Source organism: Lampetra planeri, chromosome 3, assembly GCF_965212315.1.
Source record: "Lampetra planeri chromosome 3, kcLamPlan1.2.h2, whole genome shotgun sequence".
In the NCBI taxonomy this organism is placed as follows: domain Eukaryota; kingdom Metazoa; phylum Chordata; class Hyperoartia; order Petromyzontiformes; family Petromyzontidae; genus Lampetra; species Lampetra planeri.
The window spans coordinates 8248837-8268969 of NC_136109.1; the positions used below are offsets into that span (position 1 = coordinate 8248837).

The 20133-nt window shown below is 48.5% G+C and overlaps 1 protein-coding gene across 2 annotated transcripts; it reads right to left on the reverse strand.

Annotated features, from left to right (window-relative positions):
- Positions 1-1337: 1337 nt before the first annotated feature.
- LOC144737614 (uncharacterized) lies at positions 1338-11293 on the reverse strand. 2 transcript variants are annotated; one of them, XM_078620390.1, is made up of 4 exons: positions 10990-11293; positions 7278-7832; positions 5960-6330; positions 1338-2108 (listed from the first exon to the last, which is right to left on the reverse strand). In XM_078620390.1, exons 2-4 carry the CDS (start codon positions 7828-7830, stop codon positions 2040-2042), a joined length of 993 nt encoding a protein of 330 aa, XP_078476516.1. In that variant the 5' UTR covers positions 7831-7832; positions 10990-11293; the 3' UTR covers positions 1338-2039. The 2 variants fall into 2 exon arrangements, with proteins under 2 accessions (XP_078476516.1, XP_078476507.1); XM_078620381.1 differs by lacking the exon at positions 1338-2108 and having other exon boundaries at positions 3419-6330.
- Between the last annotated feature and the right edge of the window lie 8840 nt (positions 11294-20133).

A 20133-nucleotide genomic window follows, 5' to 3' on the forward strand; every position in this document is an offset into this window, starting at 1 on the left:
GTGTGCCGTGCCGGCCTTCAGAGGTTCTCACGAACAGCACTTGCCCCCAAAGTCTGCAAAAGTTGATACGGGGGATCTTTGTCGTCTTTGTGCAAACCCAACTGTTGGCTCGTGGCCATATATATTGCTTTGTCCCCGAAACTGTGTTGGAGGCCCTGTTTAGTGGTAGCGAACACAAACCCAGTGCCAGCATTATCACCGCCACCCGATGCCTCCAAATCCTGCTTGATATGATATTTCTTGTTTGGAGGAACAGTCTCCCGATTTGAGTTGTACCACCGTATTCTTCCATCTCCTTGTGAGCTGGCTCCGAAACCTGCTTATACTCTCAGGAGCTGTCTGTACCATCCTGATCGTTGTGTAGGGGTGTTAGAGAGAGAGCCCGTTATGCATGGCAGCTTATGGCAAACAAACACAGTGGGCGGGGCTACGTGAGTGCACGGGGAGGTGCTCTCTACGACGTCCGCGCCAGGCACCCCGGGGGGGCCCCACCCCTCAGCGGGGGGTTGGGTATAAAAGGGGATGTATCGGAGGGCTCGGGGTTCTTGTTAAGCTAACCAGTGAAGACTGAAGACGTCTTAGCTAGAGCCCTGGACTCCCCTGGTTCGCCGTCCTTATCAGGGCCGAACAGGACCGAGCCAGCGGCGTGGTCCCGAGATCCAGAGCCGGTGCTCTTGTCAGCGCTGGTCTGGGACTCAGGGTACCGGGCCCGACTTACCAGTGTCGGGCCAGATAGCGTCCCCTAGCCCGTTAGAGGAGGACTAGGAGGCAGGCTAGGAAGTAGCTAGCGCGTGTATCCCCAGCTAGCCGGGTGAGGGGGCCGACACCCCCTCTAGTGTTGTATGCCAGAACCGTGCTGTGTGAATAAAACCCGTGTGCCTCCAACTCCGGCGTCCAAGAGTCGTGAACTCTATTACAGTTGTGACAAAACACCTTGTGAAAGACCCCACGCAGAAGATCCCTGGGGTTTGATCTTCTACGAAGCGCATGGACGCAGATGCGGATACCTGATTTACAAATTGTGAAAATTAAAAACTCTTCGGTGTGTAACGGTGGTCATCCAGAACAGATCGTACAACATCTAACGATGCAATGCCCGCTCCACAAATACGAAGAAGACATCGCAGCAATACACTCCGCTACTCCTGACGTAGCTATCTGGCTTGACCACCTAAATGTGAAATTGTAGTTGTTGCATTTACATCAGCCATACAAAATTTAATATTTAAAAATACTTTTTTTTTAAACACACTTTAATGAAATGTACTGTCCGAGCTGCCCTGCCCCCTTCTCCCATCGCCCCTCCCCTCCTTCCACATCCCCCGCCCCGCGGCGTGGCTCCCCGTGGCTTTCCGTAACGTAATTGTGAGCTGGCTCTGGAGCTGCTTCCATCTTGGGAGTGGCATAAACTTGGCAGGAAGAGAATGTCGGTGGCCATGGGGAGGGAACTGGCACGGATGCCTCAGAAGTTAGCTCACTAACCTCAAGAGTCGTCAGACGTTTCAGCGTCTCGGAGGCTGGCTCCGATACCATGAGGGGCGGCTCACAATTCCCAGGGGTCAAATTCGGCTTCTGGGTCTCGGACGTTGGTGTGACCCTGAGATGTTCAGGAGCCAGCTGTGCTGGCATTGCAGAGGACGGTGGTGGTGATTGGGTCTGGATTTGGATCTATCAGCACCGGCTGCGACTCCTCTAAACTACATTTTTTATTTTACCAGACAAGGCCCAATAGAACTCTTTTTCAGAAACCACCTAACAAATAATAGCCCAATGAAGTGGCTCATTATGTGGAAATGTATAGCAGCCAAAAACGAAATGTTTAGCAGCCAAAAACTTTAAAAATCGCGAGAACCCGGAGAAAAATCCAAACGACCACGGTGGGGAGAGACATGCAACTCCAAATATACAGGTGTCAAGGGGTCAAACCCACGATCCCCTGTATACCAGGCGAGGTAGTTAACACATCGCCACCGTGGTACAATCTCGGTCAGGTCAAGCGAGTTGCTACTGGAGGCGATGGGGGGTTTCCACGGAGGTGGTCACTGACACCCAGAACAAACGGGAGCTGCAGGGCCTCCTCGGGCGTGAGCAGGCACGCAGGATCCCACCTGCAACGAGATGAGCGAAGGTATCGTTTGGTTCTACATCGATTTGCTTCGACTCGACGGGAGGGGGGGGGGGGTGTATATTCTTAGGTTTTTTTGGTAAAGTCACGTAGGTAAAAATTTTAAATTAATAAAAGTAAAATAAAAAATAAAATAAAAATCACGACGATTCGGAGGCAACACAAGCTTCCGTCTTCAGGTGGAACCGTCACAGGACGATAACTGTATCAAGTGAGCTATCGTGCTGTGACGGTTCCACCTGAAGACGGAAGCTTGTGTTGCCTCCGAAACGTCGTGATTTTTATTTTACTTTTATTAATTTCAACTTTTTACCTACGTGACTTTACCGAAAAAACCTAAGAATATGAATCCTTGCAGTCACGAAAGCTTCAAATCTAGGGGGGGGATGCTTCGTTTTCAATTCTAACACAAAACCGCATTTTTGGATTTAACAATGCACAAGGCCAAACACGGTCGCCCTGATGTAACACAAATCTACCCAGTCTCGGCTAAAGTTGCAACGTCATGTGTGTGTGCGTGCTTTGTTTGTTCACGATGAGTGTTGATAGGTGTCTATTTGAATTCTCATTTCCCGAGATGATTTTGTGGACAGTGATGATGAGTCTCTTGTGCAAGACATCTTTGCAGTAAATTCTAGAAATGTCCACTCGACCCCCAGACAGTTTATTTTGGAACGATAACCCTATCGACGAAGCGGCGTCCCGTGTGCTGTTGTTTTTAGGAAAAAAAAAAGAGACCAGAACGTGAACAAGGAGTTTTGTGGCAGAAAGTGAAATGAGAGGGACTTCCTGATATTGAATCGGTGAAAGCGACCCCAGATTTAATAAAATTTCATGTGCTCAATAAAAGTGGGTGGCTTCCTTTCGATATGTTAAAATTTCTTTATGCAAGTCACCCACTTTTATTGAGCACATTCAATTTGATTAATTCTGGGGTAAAAATGTATTTTCTACTTTTGAGTGCAAATAAAAGTGTGCATTGAAAACCATGTTTTTTAACCAATTTTTGTTCACATTGAATCTTTTTTTGGAGTGCTCTGGTAATACAGCACAATTTGTTTAACAAGCCTGAACCTATGGAGGCCAAAAACGGTCCAGGATTTGCTTGCTTAAATAAATGCTGTTGGATTAATATTGGCCAAGCAAGGCAAATAAGCCAATGGACTAAAACTATGATAGCAGAATGGAGTTCTCGTATATATTATTTCAGAAGCATTGCATATTTTAAATATAAAATGTATATTTTCAATTCGTTGATTAAAAAAATAATAATGTATAAACAGCAAAACATTATTCATCTCAAAGTCCATTTATTGTGAACTGCAAGCATATTTCACGCTTCCAAATTTATAAATGTGTTTATTTTATTAAACTTGTTTGTGTTTTAAATGTAATCACCAATCGTATCTAAATTGTCCCATTACACGTCCAGAGTTAAATGGTGAATAATTCTCATCAGAACCTTGCACGTCAGTAAATTACATTTAAAGATGACACGGAAAAAAAGCAATAATTCTTCTACACTAAAAATTGCACAATTTCATGCTTTGTAAAACATCACTTGTACATGTCAATATTACAATACGAAAATGTTACCCTTGAGATAGGGCTTTGTTCCAATTATGTTCTCAATAAATTTGCACGAAACGTTTTTCGTAAAATAATGATTGGGGGCTTGAGACCATCAACGTTTGAATACCAAATTAACATTTTTTCCCCATAATGATACAATTGCTATTCGCGTCATTCGCATAGCAAATATCCTGCTGCGAATGTGCTATGCTTATGCGTTGTAAGCTCTACGGAACATTTACATCTCCAGTTCCCTGCAGAATTCGCTATGACAGTCGGTGACAAATCCCAGAGTGAATGACAAGTTCAGTATACAGTATTCCCACGTTACTCACGAACTTGCTACCCACGATTTTGGCTTTCTGCGAATCGCATCTGGAACTCCAAGCGACTGCATCGAGAGGGAAAGCGATCCTATTAAGTAATGATGCAAAGCATAATTTAAAGTAAGTTCATTTATAAACTAATTATTTAATACTTTCATATGCATATTTATTTACTTCATGTTGATTATAACCGATTTCAGTTTTTCTGTGTTATAATTTCATGTGTTTGATAGCTTATTCGTGTATTTAAATGAGGTAATTCATTAAAAAGGGCAGCATCATAAAAATAACTAGAAAACAAAAAGAAACACAACACAAACAGCTCCAATTTGGCACGCACTTAACAGGTCATAAAAAAATGCATTGCAAATCTAGATTTTAACCTTTCGTGACTGCAAGGATCCATACTCTTTGGTTTTTTCGGTAAAAGGAAAACGAAAACAAATAAATAAAATCACGACGTTTCGGAGGCAACACAAGCCCCCGTCTTCAGGTGGAAGTCACAGCAAAATTACTGGACACGAAAAATGTCTCGTCACCTGAAGACGGGGGCTTGTGTTGCCTCCGAAACGTCGTGATTTAATTTATTTATTTTCGTTTTCCTTTTTTAACCTACGTAACTTTACCGAAAAAACCAAAGAGAATGCATTACAAGTTTTTTTTTTTTAAGACCAGAGTGAAGGAAGGCCAATAGTGATGGATGTGTAAGCTCTTGGTGGATTTATTTGTAGATGTGTGAAGACGCCCATCTGCAGGAGCTAAGAGGTGCCTGTAGGAGACAATAAAGCCAGTAGGTTGCCGACCTATCCGTGTGAAGTTTTGAGCTTTAATCCCTCGCAGATGTGTGCGTGTGCTTTTCTGGGCACTCCAATTACAAGCCTGTGTTCTCAATCTTCATTTTTCATATCGGATTACTTATCCCTCTCCACTCAGGGATCAAATCCCACCCACCCTCAACTCCGACACTCCACCAGAGGTGCCCAGGCACTGTTCTAAGAAGAGGGGCGAAATAATGTTATAAACGATTGACAACGCGAAGATATTTTCACAAATTGGATGTGGCGTTCAATCGAGAATTCGGGAGACGCGGCGCCAGAGATCAAAGTCCCTCATGTGCCAGCTTAAACAGGTGACAGCCAGAACAGGTGACAGCCAGAACAGGTGAGGCTTGAGCTGCTGCTTGAAGGTACATAGGTACTTGGCTGCTGCCTATGTGCAGTGGGGAGGGAGTTCCAGATGGCTGCTGGTGCAGCTATGGGGAAACGCCATTCACCCAAGGCGGTCCCGAATCTGGATACAATGAGCTGGTTGTTGGTTGAACTCCATGGGACGTGGTGGTTAGCCGTGGTTAGTGGAGTGAGGAGGGTGGGGAGAGGTATGGTGGGAGACATTGAAAATGAACTCGGTGACACGAGTTAGCGATTCCGTATTGTATCCCTGATTTGATGGGCAGCCAGTGCAAAGTTTTTAACATAGCTATGGAAGCCATAACAACCCAGGACAGCGCGCGACAAGTTGATCTGAAGCCGCCATTGTTTGTCGAAGTGTTTTACTGAAGTCCGAAGAAGGATGACGAAATCGGACTGGGGGCCCCATTTTATTGCTTGCACCAGAATCAGAATATTTCTACCGGAGGAATCCAGTCCAATGAGCTATGAAGCTCTTTTTCACAGATGTTTAGTAGTGGCGGCTCAGAAAGGTGACCCCCGCCTCTCCCATCACTCCCGATGTTGTTGTTGTGTTTAGTTTGTTGTCATTCCCCCGCACCTCCGATTGGCACGGTTGGCTACATACGGTGCGAAAGAAGTTCAACATACATACACACACGTTACATTCCCACCCCCGGCGCGACCCCCTTTGAAACAACCGCCTCCCTGTCGTGCAAACGCATGTGAGTCCGCAAGTTGGAGCGGAACGAGAAGGTGCGCCCGCACACCTCGCAGCGGTACGGCCGTTCGCCCGTGTGTGTCCGTCGGTGCTCCTTGAGGTGGCAGGTCTGGCGGAAGGCGCGGCCGCACACCTCACAGCGGTACGGCCGCTCGCCCGTGTGCGTGCGCACGTGCGTCTTCAGGTGGCAGCTCTGCGTGAAGGTTCGGCCGCACACGTCGCAGTAGTAGGGACGCGCCTGCAAGCGGGGCGGCGCAGAGGCCGGGTGGAGCCGCGCGTGGCGGAGTGCTCGCGTCGTCGCCGCCGCCGCCACTGCCGCCGCTGCCGATGCCACCGTGAAGGAGGGGCGCAAGGCTGCCGGTCCCTGCAGCGACGTGACGTCTTCTATGATGAAGCCGAAGTGATTGCCGGCGCTTTCGCCTGCAGGTTTGGGAAAAGGCTGTTTATTAAGCTTTGCAATGGACAATTCCATGGCAACCTCATAGTTAAGATAAAATTCATCCTTATATCAATGGTTTGACACGTAGAAGATATTGATTGTGCCATCACACAGTATGTCCGACACTGCGGTATTTTGAGCATTTCTCTTATTAGGAAAGGTAGACATTCTATCCATCTAAATAAGTCCTTATTGGTTAACATAATATACCCAAGTTAGAATCGACATCATGATTATACTGATGACTATTCACATTTTCATAGTGTCTAAAATCTATGCCCCAAAGCCTGCCGCGCAAAATTTAAAACATTTTACAATTTTGTCGTATCGTTATCGCCATCGTAAGATCTAAATATCGTAAGTCGGACCCGCATAACTCAGGGACTATCTGTATATGTATATAACAACAAAAAAAGTGTGGTTAGAGCACGTGCCTCACAATTGGATGGTTAACAGCTCAAATCCAGGCCAACTCAACTCTTCAGCCCGATGCAGTTGCTCAAATGAACACCCCGTTGGGAAGTCAACAGTAGTTTTCCTCTTCTTGGTTCTTTCGGTAAAGTCACGTAGAAGGGAAATAATAAAAGAATAAAAATAAAACATAATAAAATAAGTAGTTTTCCTATACAGTGACAACTAATCTCCATCATAATGCTGTGGAATTTACAAAGATGACTCGATGAAGAAAGCTCTAAGATGGATGTTTGCAAAGATGCCGAGAGGCAGCAAAAGAAGGATGCTGCTTGATGACTTGAAGGCAAGAGGGTCAACACAGGAAAATGAAGCTCAAGATCAGACAGGAAGGATGGAGGGAGTTAGAGCAAAGGACCTGCCATTGTGCATGAGACTAAAGAGAGTGAACCGATGTGTTACAACCTTGTTGTTTTTTGGTAATCGCCGTGTTATTGCTGTGCTGGAGAATACTCACCATACAGCGAACCATCCACGATCTCCTCCTCGTTTCTTCTGGACTGCTCCTCCTCATCATCGATGATCTCAAGACCAAGTTCCGCCACGCCCTCACAGGGAACATCACCATTCGCACTGTCCCCACAAACTTCACCACCTCCATCACCACCACCATCACCTCCCAGCCTCCGCGCAGACAGCAGCAGCTCCCGGCTCAAGCCGCTGAATAGCGCGAGCAGCACTTCCACCAGGCCTCCCAGCGTCAGATCGCCAGGGGAGGCGGCGGCCGCGTCGTCCCAGCGTGGTGTCCCGTCGCCATCGTGGGGCTCGGCGCCCCGCAGGGCCTTCACCACCTGCCGCAGCACGGCGTAGAAGCCGAAGGGCAGGCGGTCGCGCGCCGCGGCCAGCAGCTCGGCACGCACGAGGCCGTCTCCGACGCAGGCGCGCAGGACCCCGTAGTCCCGGATGCCCAGCTCAGAGTCCATGGCCCGGGCCACCTCCTCGTTCACGCCCTGCGCCTCCAGCCACGCCGGGAAGTCCCCGCTCGGTTCCAAAACAGCGGCGCAAGCCATTTCTGTTAACAAATACTTTCACTGTAACCACACTGCTCCGTTTTTCACTGTTTTGTTTGGTATCACATGTAAAGTTACATGTTAATTGGTGGATTATCCAGGTTGCAAATTGTGCTTGCAGAATAAAGATGAATATAAAATAGGGTATTCCACTCAATCATGCCTATTATGCATGCTGCTTCTATAATTATTAGACACTCCTAACTGCTTAGTTTAGGAACAGCCATGTCTTCCATCCCACTGTAAGTAAACAATGTTTTGTGTGCAGGCTAATTTACATGTTTTGCATTATCCATGGGTTTGTGCTATCCAAATAATCTTTAGTACCCCAAATAATCGACTGAATGTCATATATTTATGACTGAATGCAATAATTACCTCTAGGAAAAAGCACAATTTTTTATCTTGGTGAAAACTGTTTTCCACCAAATATTGGCATAAGCTGCCTTTTTTTACAAACAGCTGTATCAGGCCTTGCATTTGACAAGAAATCCAGGGCCCACAGACCAAAACTCGGGTCTATACTTAAATATTTGTTATTTGGTTTTAATTAATGCAAATTGTCAATCTATTGGCCACTGCCATGAGGATATGGATTCACCACCACTTGCTAAGGGGAGGTCACGGGGAGGCAGCCAATAACTTGGGATCAAGGGACGAGGTCACGGGGGTCAGAAAACTGCGGCTTCAGAGCCACATGCGACTCTTTTAGGACTGCTTCGTGATGTTATTCACATGCATTGTGGCTCTTAAAATATTTAGGTTTGTTTTTACCGAATTCGAACAAAAATGCCTCTTCTTTTTTTGGTTGCCGACCCCTGGATGAGGATAACGCAAACCGATGCAACAAGATCCCCCAAAAAATATATATAGTACAATACCACCACGTAAAAATAAAATCCTGTCCAATAATAAACACTCTCTCTCATCTGGGTGGCGCTTATCGACGTTTGCGGGCTCCGAACCTATTAATATTCCACATTCGCTCGTCAGGTAAACTAAACTTTTAATAACCAGGTAAAGCCCACCGAGTTATGATCCCAATTGACCTTTCCCAACACTCATTGAGGTGTTCTACACAAGGTGATTCGTGAATTGTTGGATGCACACTTTCAAAATGTTGCATCATAAAAGAGCTGTACTAAACTATATTAACTATTTGTATTTTACCAGATAAGGCCCACTGAGCTATATCTCTTTTTCAGAAGCAACCTTGCCACAAATGATCGCTCAACGAAGTGGCTTATCATGTGGAAATAGTTTTGCAGCCAAATAGTCGAAAGGAATGTTTCTCTCAACGTGCAGGCAAGAACAGGAAGCCCCGGAGAAAATCCATGCGACCACGGGGACAGATACACCGCGAACTCCAACGATACAGTGGGCGTCAGGGTCGGGATGGAACCCACGACCTCCTGCACACCAGGCGAGGGAGTTAACATCTCGCCACCTGATATGCTCAAAGGAATAACGGGGAGGGGGGGGGGAAGTCCATATACAGTACTGTATTGCCAATAAAAACCAAGGTGATAACAGGACCCATTAAAGCTCGAGCCCAAATAACAATTGTACGGTCTAGGATCAAATCATCCGGAATGTGTCCCCGTCTTGTCAAATCTCCGAAGCTCAGCGTGCTTTGAGCCTGGATGGTGCTTTGGATGGGGGGGGGGATGACCACCATCCACTAACAGGGCTGCTCCAAGGTTGCGCAGAGTTCGAGATGAGCAAAGATCCTCGCACCGCCGATTGGCACGGTTGGCTACGTACGGTGCGAACGAAGTTGAACATACATATACATCTGTCGGTCTACGGAACTGCGACTCACACACACATCGACTCACACACAGACATACGTGGACTCACACACACATGGACCTACACACACACATCGACTCACACACACAGAGACTCACATACACATACATAGACTGACATACACATTGCCCTACACACACATACGGACTCTCACACACAGACATCCACTTTAGATACACACACATGAATGAACACACACAAATCGACTCGCGCACACACACATTGACCTACACACACACATGGACCCACGCACACACATCGACTTACACACACACACATTGCCCTACACACACATTGCCCTACACACACACATACGGACTCTCACAGACATCTACTTTAGATACACACACATGGATGAACACAAATCGACTCACACACACGCATTGACTTTCACACACATATCGACTCACACAGACGCATTGACTTACACACACACACGCATTGACTCACACACACATACATAGACTGACACACACATTGCCCTACACACACACATACGGACTCTCACAGACATCTACTTTAGATACACACACATGAATGAACACACAAATCGACTCACACACACGCATTGACTTACACGCACATGGACCCACACACACACATCGACTTACACACACACACAGAGACACACACACACACATAGACTGACACACACATTGCCCTACACACACATACGGACTCTCAGATATCTACTTTAGATACACACACATGAATGAACACACAAATCGACTCACACACGCACTGACTTACACACACGCATTGACTTACACACACACGCGCATTGACTCACACACACATACATAGACTGACACACACATACGGACTCTCACAGACATCTACTTTAGATACACACACATGAATGAACACACAAATCGACTCACGCACGCACTGACTTACACACACGCATTGACTTACACACACACGCGCATTGACTCACACACACATACATAGACTGACACACACATTGCCCTACACACACATACGGACTCTCACAGACATCTACTTTAGATACACACACATGAATGAACACACACAAATCGACTCACACACACACACATCTCCGCCTTCCACCAACTCGCACGGTGAAGTTATGGTTCAGTAGCCCTCGCGAACCCGACCAGACGTCGTGTGTTGGGAGGTTGGCAGGAGGCCTTCATCCAGCAGTGGATTGAACAATGGTTGGACGTAAGTGTACGTACGATAGCAAAGAGGCAGGCGCGATAACAAATCGACACTTTATCGTCATAATTAAAACTGCGACAAACACAAAAAAAAAACCCATCAACACGTTCGTCAATTGCTACATTCGTTCATTGTAATAATATATAGAGACAACACAATACTTACCGGTAGTTATTGTTTATAGAGACACGAATCAGCGCGGGCGATGACGGCCAACTTCGTCGGCTTTTGTTAAAACGCGCGCGGGAATTCGTTTCGTCGGATGACTTTCGCGGTCTTCCCCGGGGCGGTTTAACAAATAAACACAAAAAGAAACCTCCTCCCTTCCCCTCCTCTTCCTCCTACCACCACCGCCACCAAATCCTCGAGAACAAAACGTAATTTCAAGCGGCGCACGGCGGCGGAAGTCGGCGACGCGAGACGGCGCCGGAACGGACATCTTGCTTAGGGGGAGAGGAGGGGGCGGGGACAGGAGGGGAGGGGGGGATAGAGGGGAGGGGGTAGTGAAGGGGGGGGGGGTAGTGAAGGGAGGGGGGTAGTGGAGGGGGGTCGGGGGTAGGGAAAGAGGGGTAGGGGAGGGGGGGAGGATGGGGGTCGGGGAGGGGGCGTAGGGGACAGTAGGGGAGGGGGAGTAGGGGAGGAGCGGTAGGGGAGGGGAGGTAGCGTAGGGGAGGGGGGGGGTAGTGGAGGGGGGGAGGAGGGGTAGGGGAGGGGAGTGAAGGGGGGGGGGGAGGTGGGGTAGGGGAAATGGGGTAGGGGAGGGGGGGTAGGAGAGCAGGGGTAGGGGAGGGGGAGGAGGGGGGTAGGGGAGCAGGGGGTAGTGGAGGGGGGTAGGGGAGGGGGGGGTAGGGGAGGGGGGGGTAGGGGAGGAGGGGAGGGGGAGCAGGGAGTAGTGGAGGGGGGGTAGGAGATCAGGGGGTAGTGGAGGGGGGTAGGGGAGCAGGGGGTAGGGGAGGGGGGGTAGTGGAGGGGGGGTAGGGGAGGGGGGGTAGGGGAGCAGGGGGTAGGGGAGCAGGGGGTAGGGAAGGGGGGGTAGGGGAGGAGGGGGTAGTGGAGGGGGGTAGGGGAGGGGAGTAGTGAAGGGGAGAGGTAGGGGATGGGGGGTAGTGGAGGGGGAGTAGGGGATGGGGGGTAGGGGAGGGGGGGTAGGGGAGCAGGGGGTAGGGGAGGGGGGGTAGGGGAGCAGAGGGTAGTGGAGGGGGGTAGGGGATGGGGGGTAGTGGAGGGGGGGTAGGGGAGAAGGGGTAGGGGAGGAGGGGGTAGTGGAGGGGGGCGTAGAGGAGGGGGTAGGGGAGGAGGGGTAGTGGAGGGGGGTAGTGGAGGGGGGGGTAGGGGAGGAGGGGTAGTGGAGGGGGGGTTAGAGGAGTATGGGGTAAGGGAGGGGGGTAGGGGAGGAGGGGGTAGAGGATGGGGTAGGGGAGGAAGGGGTAGTGGAGAGGGGGTAGGGGAGAGGTAGGGGAGGAGGGGAAATAGAAAGGGGGTAGGGGAGGAGGGGGGTAGGGGAGGTAGTGGAGGGGGGGGTAGGGGCAGAGGGGAGTAGGAGAGGAGGTTTAGGGGGTGAGGGGTAGTGGTATGAGAGCGGCCAAATCGAAATCCCCACCGCTCTCGTTCTAAGCGTTACGCGGGGGGGGGGGGGTCGTGACGGTATCGCGGGACCGACTCCCACCACCACGACCACCCCCTTTCTTCTGCTGCGTTATCCCTTTAGCAAATTTGTGTCTTTCCCCTTGTGATGGGACTTTGTAGGATAAACGTTGAGATATTTAAGTTTCACGGGGAGGCGACCAATAAGGTTTGCAATAAAGGTGGGCACTGTTAAAGGGGTGCACAGGTACGAGCACCTATGACGGCTGGCACGGCACACGAAGAATCGTGGGTGGCACGGTGCACGATCGGGCCTTGGGTGGCACGGAAACCCACATTTCGACCACGAAGGCGTTGCCACCACCACCCTGCCCGCACCAACATGGCGATCGGACGCGTGCTTGTGCGTCTGCTGTTCGCGTGACACAGTCCGCCCGTGGCTTACCACAACAGAGGTTTTAAACCTTCGTTCTTAGAGGGCATTTGTTTGCAGCCAACAAGGGTTTCAGAAATAAAATTGGACATCTGTGAAAAAAGCTTTGTAGCAAATCGGATTCCTCCAGTGTAAATAAAGATTCTGAAAACGTTCACGGTCCGACATGGCTTGCCACAACAGAGATTTTAAACCTCCGTTCCTAGAGGGCTTTGTTGTACATGTCACAGCCAATAAGGGCTTCGGAAATAAAATTGGACATCTGTGAAAAAAGCTTTGTAGCAAATCGGATTCCTCCAGTATAAATAAAGACTCTGAAAACGTTCATGCTCACCGTGGCTTGTCGCAACAGAGATTAAAATCAATTTCTAGAGGGCCTTTGTTGCAGATGTTGCAACCAATAAGGGCTTCGTAAATAAAACTGAACATCTGTGAAAAAGAGCTGAGTCGCTCATCAGATTCCTCCAGTATAAATAAATATTCTGAAAACGTCCGCAGTCCACCGTGGCCTGCCACAACAGAGGTTTAAAACTCAATTCCGTGAGGGATTTGTTGCATATGTGTAATGACCGAAAAATAACCCCAAACCATTATACAGCCTCATGTCTAATTGAAAATAAACAAAGGTCTCCGATTGATATAAAGAGGCATCCACCGTGATTGGTCGAGAAGCAGACTTTTAAACGGATTGGATGAATAAGATTTGAACGAGATCAATCAGAAAACAGAAAGTATCCGTGAGAGGGGAAGGACAGGGATTGGCTAAGGGAAAAAGGACAAGAAGGTTCCACAAAGGGGGCTCGAGGAATATAAAAAAGAGATCACGAGGAGTGGGGACAGTCAGAGGAAGTTACAAGCTGAAGACAAGCACAAAGCCTAGGGTCCCGTATTGTGGCTGTGCCCCAATAAAGTGGCTCTTAAAACATCGCCGTCAGAGTCATTACAGTGGTGTCAGAAGTGGGGTATTAAACGTCGCGCTCAAGCCCCCGAAAATTTTCACCCATGATATCCGACGCCGAAGAGGGCCTGGAAACCAACTTCGAGGTTGCGGGAAAGGCAATAGCGGTGCTGGCTGAGTGGGAGCCCCAGCAGCTACAACCCCTGGAGGGCCTGCCCGCACAGATGCCGCTAGAGGGGTGGATTGACTGCCTTGCCGCCGCGGTCTCCCAGCTGGTGGTGCAGCTCACCGCAAAGGAGGGAAGATCGGGAGCGGCAGGGAAGGGGGGAGGGTTCAAGTTTTGACAGATTTTTGCGTATGTACACTAAATAGATTGGCCCCTTATCAGTCCCACATTAACCACATCATAAAAGTGTCATTCTTCCACCTCGGCATCATCTCCCACATCCGATCACTCATCCCTCTCCGACGCCTTTCAGCTTATCCACGCCTTCATTCTATCACGCCTTGATTACTATAACTCATTCCTTGCTGGTGCTCCCACTAATCTCCTCTCACAGCTTCAACCGATTCAAAATTCCACAGCCACTCCTCAACCGCACAAATAGCAAAGAACACAACACATTCCTGCGGAGGGAGCTGGTAGGAACGTTGGGTTGCTCGGTCAATGGCCAGGGTCAACGGCAGCGTGGTGTATTTCGCAAATATGCCCGACTGTGAGGGCGGGCACAAGCCGACGTGAGTAGGTTAAACGTTGAGTTTTATAAGGGCACCACGGGGTGACCAGCCCCTCCCCACCCAGCCCCACCCCTCCCTCCCCACCCAGTCCCACCCTGCCCACCCAGCCCCTCCCCACCCACCCCACCCTCCCCTCTCCAAACAGCCCCACCCCTCCAATTTTTGGATGCACGACGGACGGATGGATACAATAATCCCCTGTGAGCTGGTGTAACCAGGAGGTTACCAGTATAACCCCTGTTTTATGCAACCTACTGCACTGGCTCACTAACAACGCCCTACATGGTGTAGGGGTGTCAGGGGAAGGATTTCCACCAATAGGAGGGGGAGTGGTGGGGCCGATGAAAGAGTTTGTGGCAGCGGGCGTGGATTGGGGGGCATTCGTCCGCCGATTCGAGGCGAGGCGTCAGTTTTTATTGTTCCATGGTATGCAACGACTCGCAGATTGACGTTAACGGCAGCACAACCAGTCGTAAGCGCGGATCAGAAACCATTCATTCAGGTGTTAAATGTCGGTGAGAGACCGATCGCTGTGCAAGTAGGAACCGTGATGGCACATGCGAGACCTGCATCTATTGATGCGGAGGTCTCATCAGAATCTATAGGAGCGGGAGTTAATAGTGCGGTTCCGTCAACAGAGGAAATTTGCCTAAACCAACTTTGTGACAAGAGCACGGAGTTGTCAGTACAGAGAACCCAACTGAAATAACTGCTCCTGCAGTTCGCTGATTTATTCAGCAGATGGCAGTATGACATAGGGCAGACGAGCCTCGCTAAACATCACATCGACACAGGAGATTCTCCCCCTATTCGGCAACACGTTCCTTCGGAGTGGGCAGGTAGGAACTTGGTTGGACAGCGCATTCGTGCACGACAGACAGACAAATAATCCCTGGTGGGCAGTGTGGAACCTGTTGTTCCTACCTGTATGTATAACAGGACCCTGCGGGGTGGGCTGGTAGGAATAATACTAATACCGGTACAGGGATATCGACCGCACACACACGCGCACACACACACGCACATACGCGCACACACGCACATACACGTACACACGCACACACACACACGCACACACACCGCACACACACACACACGTACACACACATGCACGCACGCACACGTAATGAAGTTGTGTTGCTACGCTTCCAGTTCGCCGTGAATAACGATCCGAAGCCCAATAGCGCCCATTCATCACGCCGCTCGAGTGGGCCGGACACGCATACACGCACGCACACACACGCACACAGTCACACATATACACACACGCACGCACACGCACGCACACAAACACACACGCACACACACGCGCATACACACGCACACACACACGCACACACATACACACACACGCACGCGCACACACGCGCACACACACACACGCACCTCTCACCTGCAAGGCAGCGGTCGCCGCTTCTCCTCCCACATCTCTCGTCGCGGCAGCTGTAACGATGGTGCAAGTTTGTTTTTATCATCAATTCCTCCTCCACCCCTCCCCGCCACTGTTCACCCACCAGAATAAATGAGTTCGCCCATAGTCAGTCGATCACAAAGTTTCGCCGTGAGGCGCCGGAAGCGACGGCCATCTTGTTTAATTCACAGATCGCAGGGGGAGCGGGCGGCCATCTTGTCGGACAGGGTCATGCCAAGTGTTTGCAGTAGGGGGCGATGTTGATACACGGACGGACGGACACATTAATCTATTGGTGATCTGGTCCGCTTCGTTCCTACCAGTATAACTTGACTTTAGGTAGCCAGGCAGACAGCCCCCTTAACTATCGCCCCCCCCCCCTCCCTTAGGCCCCTCCTCCCTTAGGCCCCTCCCCTGACCCCCTTTCCCTTAGGCCCCTCCCCTGACTACCCCCCCCCCCCCATATCCTCAGGCCCCACCCCTGACCCCCCTTCCCTTAGGCCCCTCCCCTAACCCCCCTTCTGTTAGGCCCCTCCCCTGAACACCCCCCCCCACCCATATCCTTAGGCCCCTCCCCTGACCCCCCCTCCCTCAAGCCCCTCCGCTGACCCCCCCCCCTCAGGCCCCTCCCCTGACCCCCCCCCCCCCTCAGGCCCCTCTCCTGACTCCCCCCTTCCTTAGGCCCCTCCCCTGACCCTCCTCCCTTAGGCACCTCCCCTCTCCGTACCCGGCAGTAGGTCTCCACCAATCAAAGAGCTGTGTGTATTATATATTTATTTATGTACGATAGACAATCAGACAGACAGCTAAATAATCCCTGGTGGGCAGTGTGGAACATTGTTCCTCCCTGTAAAATTCATATCGTATGAGCAGGTGGTGAACGATATGTTAGTGGCGAACTTCATTTCTCCATCCACCAGCCCTTGGGGGGCTCCCGTGGTACTTGTTTAAAAAACCTGAGGTTTTGCGTCGATTTCCGTCGCCTAAACAAGGTCACGTTGAATTTTTATTTAAAGCTTTCGTGACTGCAGGGATTCATATTCTTGGTTCTTTCGGTAAAGTCACGTAGAAGGTCACGTTGGCTGATGCGTACCCGCTCTCGCACATTGACGACTCATTTGATGCATTGTCAGGGGCTCCATTTTCCTCCACCTTGGATTTACTTTCAGTATTTTGGCAACTTCCCTTAGACGAGGCATCGAGGCCCAAAACAGTATTGTAACCTAAAAAAACCCTCTATTATGGAGGACTGAGTATGTCTGTCTTGGCAACTGTAAAGCCAGCCCCACATCAGTTGCTCACTGTCTCTCAGGGCTCTGTCCTTGGTCTGTTATATTGTGCTAGCTTGTTTGCCCGTCCTAGGACGGAAGCTGTAATATTGACGAAAACATTGAGCAGAGCATAATTGAATTTTGTGTAAATTTAACGGCAGTGAATCTTGAACAAAAGTATGTCATCAAACACTTCACTGCATTTCACTGTAGGACTGTATTAATGGCAGTGAATCTGGCACAAAACGAAGTCATAAAACACTTCACTGCAGTTCACTGTAGCACTGGATTAATGGCAGTGATTCTGGCACAAAACGAAGTCATTAAACACTTCACTTCATGTCACTGAAGCACTGTATATAACTGACCTTCAATTTGTTCAAATTCACTGCTCTGATACTTTATTCTCTTCTGCTTTCGGTCGCTGGGGTTGAAATAAATTGGAATTCGATACAATATCTGGAAAATCACCGAGAAATTACTATTTTACCATAATGTAGAAGCATAAATTAGACTAACCTTTTGTCTCAAGTGCTGAATAAATAAAGACACCAAATCCACTTTGTTGCTGCGTAGAATTATTTATTAGATTAACTTTAAATAAAAAAATTTCAAACTTAAAGCAAATTTTCGATATTTTTTTATTTCCGCTCGACCTTCTGCGTGAGTGAAAAAATCCACCCGCTCATGAATATTAATGAAGGGGGGGGGGGCATGTAGTGACGTCACGCGCGTTACACACAGACATTCTTGGCTACCTCTGGGCCACATTCTCCGCAGATTTGGGCTTGGCTACCACTTTTATGCTGATGACACTCAAATCTATCTCAGCACTAGAGGTGGTAGTCAAGCTGAGGTCTCTCAACTCACTCACTGCCTGGTTGAAATCAATCCGTGGATGTCGCAGTACTTTTTTAAGTCAACTGTGACAAACCTGAATTTCTTTTATTTGGGACAAAGGCCCTTCTTTGGAACGTCGACACATTTTCACTTACCCGAGGCGACGACACCATCATAATAACCTCACCCATTGTCAGATATCTTGGCATCATCTTCGATTTCTCCCTCAATTAGGGGCCATCCATTTAGTACGAACGCATGGCGGGGGGGGTTAACCCAAATGCGTACGCTTGCGTATGGGGGTACTGACACTGTCCGTACGCATAGGAAACGGGGGGAGGGGTGAAGCCTCGATAATAATTTGTCTACATTGGCCTTCAAATGAGTTAGATAGCAGATAGTCAGGCGGTGGACTGTTTGCTTAAACACGTTAATATTAATTCTTGATCGTTTCTGCGTGGTTCAAGTTTTGACAGATTTTTGCGTACGTACACTAAATAGATTGGCCCCTTATCAGTCCCACATTAACCACATCATAAAAGTGTCATTCTTCCACCTCGGCATCATCTCCCACATCCGATCACTCATCCCTCTCCGACGCCTATCAGCTTATCCACGCATTCATTCTATCACGCCTTGATTATTGTAACTCATTCCTTGCTGGTGCTCCCACCAATCTCCTCTCACAGCTTCAACCGATTCAAAATTCCACAGCCACTACTCAACATCATAAAAGTGTCATTCTTCCACCTCGGCATCATCTCCCACATCCGATCACTCATCCCTCTCCGACGCCTATCAGCTTATCCACGCATTCATTCTATCACGCCTTGATTATTGTAACTCATTCCTTGCTGGTGCTCCCACCAATCTCCTCTCACAGCTTCAACCGATTCAAAATTCCACAGCCACTACTCAACCGCACAAATAGCAAAGAACACAACACATTCCTGTGGAGGGAGCTACTAGGAACGTTGGGTTGCTCGGTCAATGGCCAGGGTCAACGGCGGCGTGGTGTATTCCGCAAATATGAACACTTTTTAAATCCTTTATATTAAGTTCACTTGCGCGCTTGCTTAGGACCGTGCAAATCTTTCGGTCGTTTTTTAACCCACTTCCCGTGATCCAATCGAGCTGACATTTTCCACACAGACTCGTTGTGCGTGACAATTAATGTTCGTGAAATTTTTTTCCCAAAATTTTACACTTTTTAGGACAAAAATATTCTATTTTATTATCAATTGCTTAATGTTGCCATGCAATCATCTGACCCATAGGTGGCAGCCATCTCAAGCCAGAGGACGAGAGGACTCTAGCCGCCACGCATATAAAGGATTTATAGTGAAAACCTTTGTTTTTACGGGTTATACTTGTTATTGTTCAGTAATTTGAGCATGAAAAAAGCACTATGTAAAAAAATGCATTCTTATATCCCGAAGATGTTTTAATCCAATCATAGGGACGATTAACACAAAAACTAAACATATTCGTTAATACTGTCTTAAAGAAAACAAAAATAGTCAACGTTTCTGGCAATAGCCCTTCATCAAAGCACACATACAATCATACAGTGAGGGAAAAAGTATTTGATCCCCTGCTGATTTTGTACGTTTGCCCACTGACAAAGAAATGATCAGTCTATAATTTTAATGGTAGGTTTATTTGAAGTGAGAGACAGAATAACAACAAAAAAACCTTTCAGCTCCCTCTGCCTAGCCAGTCTCCAGACCTTAATCCCATAGAAAATCTGTGGAGTTGAAGGTTCGAGTTGCCAAACGTCAGCTTCGAAACCTTAATGACTTGGAGAAGATCTGCAAAGAGGAGTGGGACAAAATCCCTCCTGAGATGTGTGAAAACCCGATGGCCAACTACAAGAACGTCTGACCTCTGTGATTGCCAACAAGGGTTTTGCCACCAAGTACTAATTCATGTTTTGCAGAGGGGTCAAATACTTATTTCGCTCATTAAAATGCAAATAAATTTATAACATTTTTGACATGCGTTTTTCTGGATTTTTTTGTTGTTATTCTGTCTCTCACTGTTCAAATAAACCTACCATTAAAATTATAGACTGATCATTTTCTTTGTCAGTGGGCAAACATACAAAATCAGCAGGGGATCAAATACTTTTTTC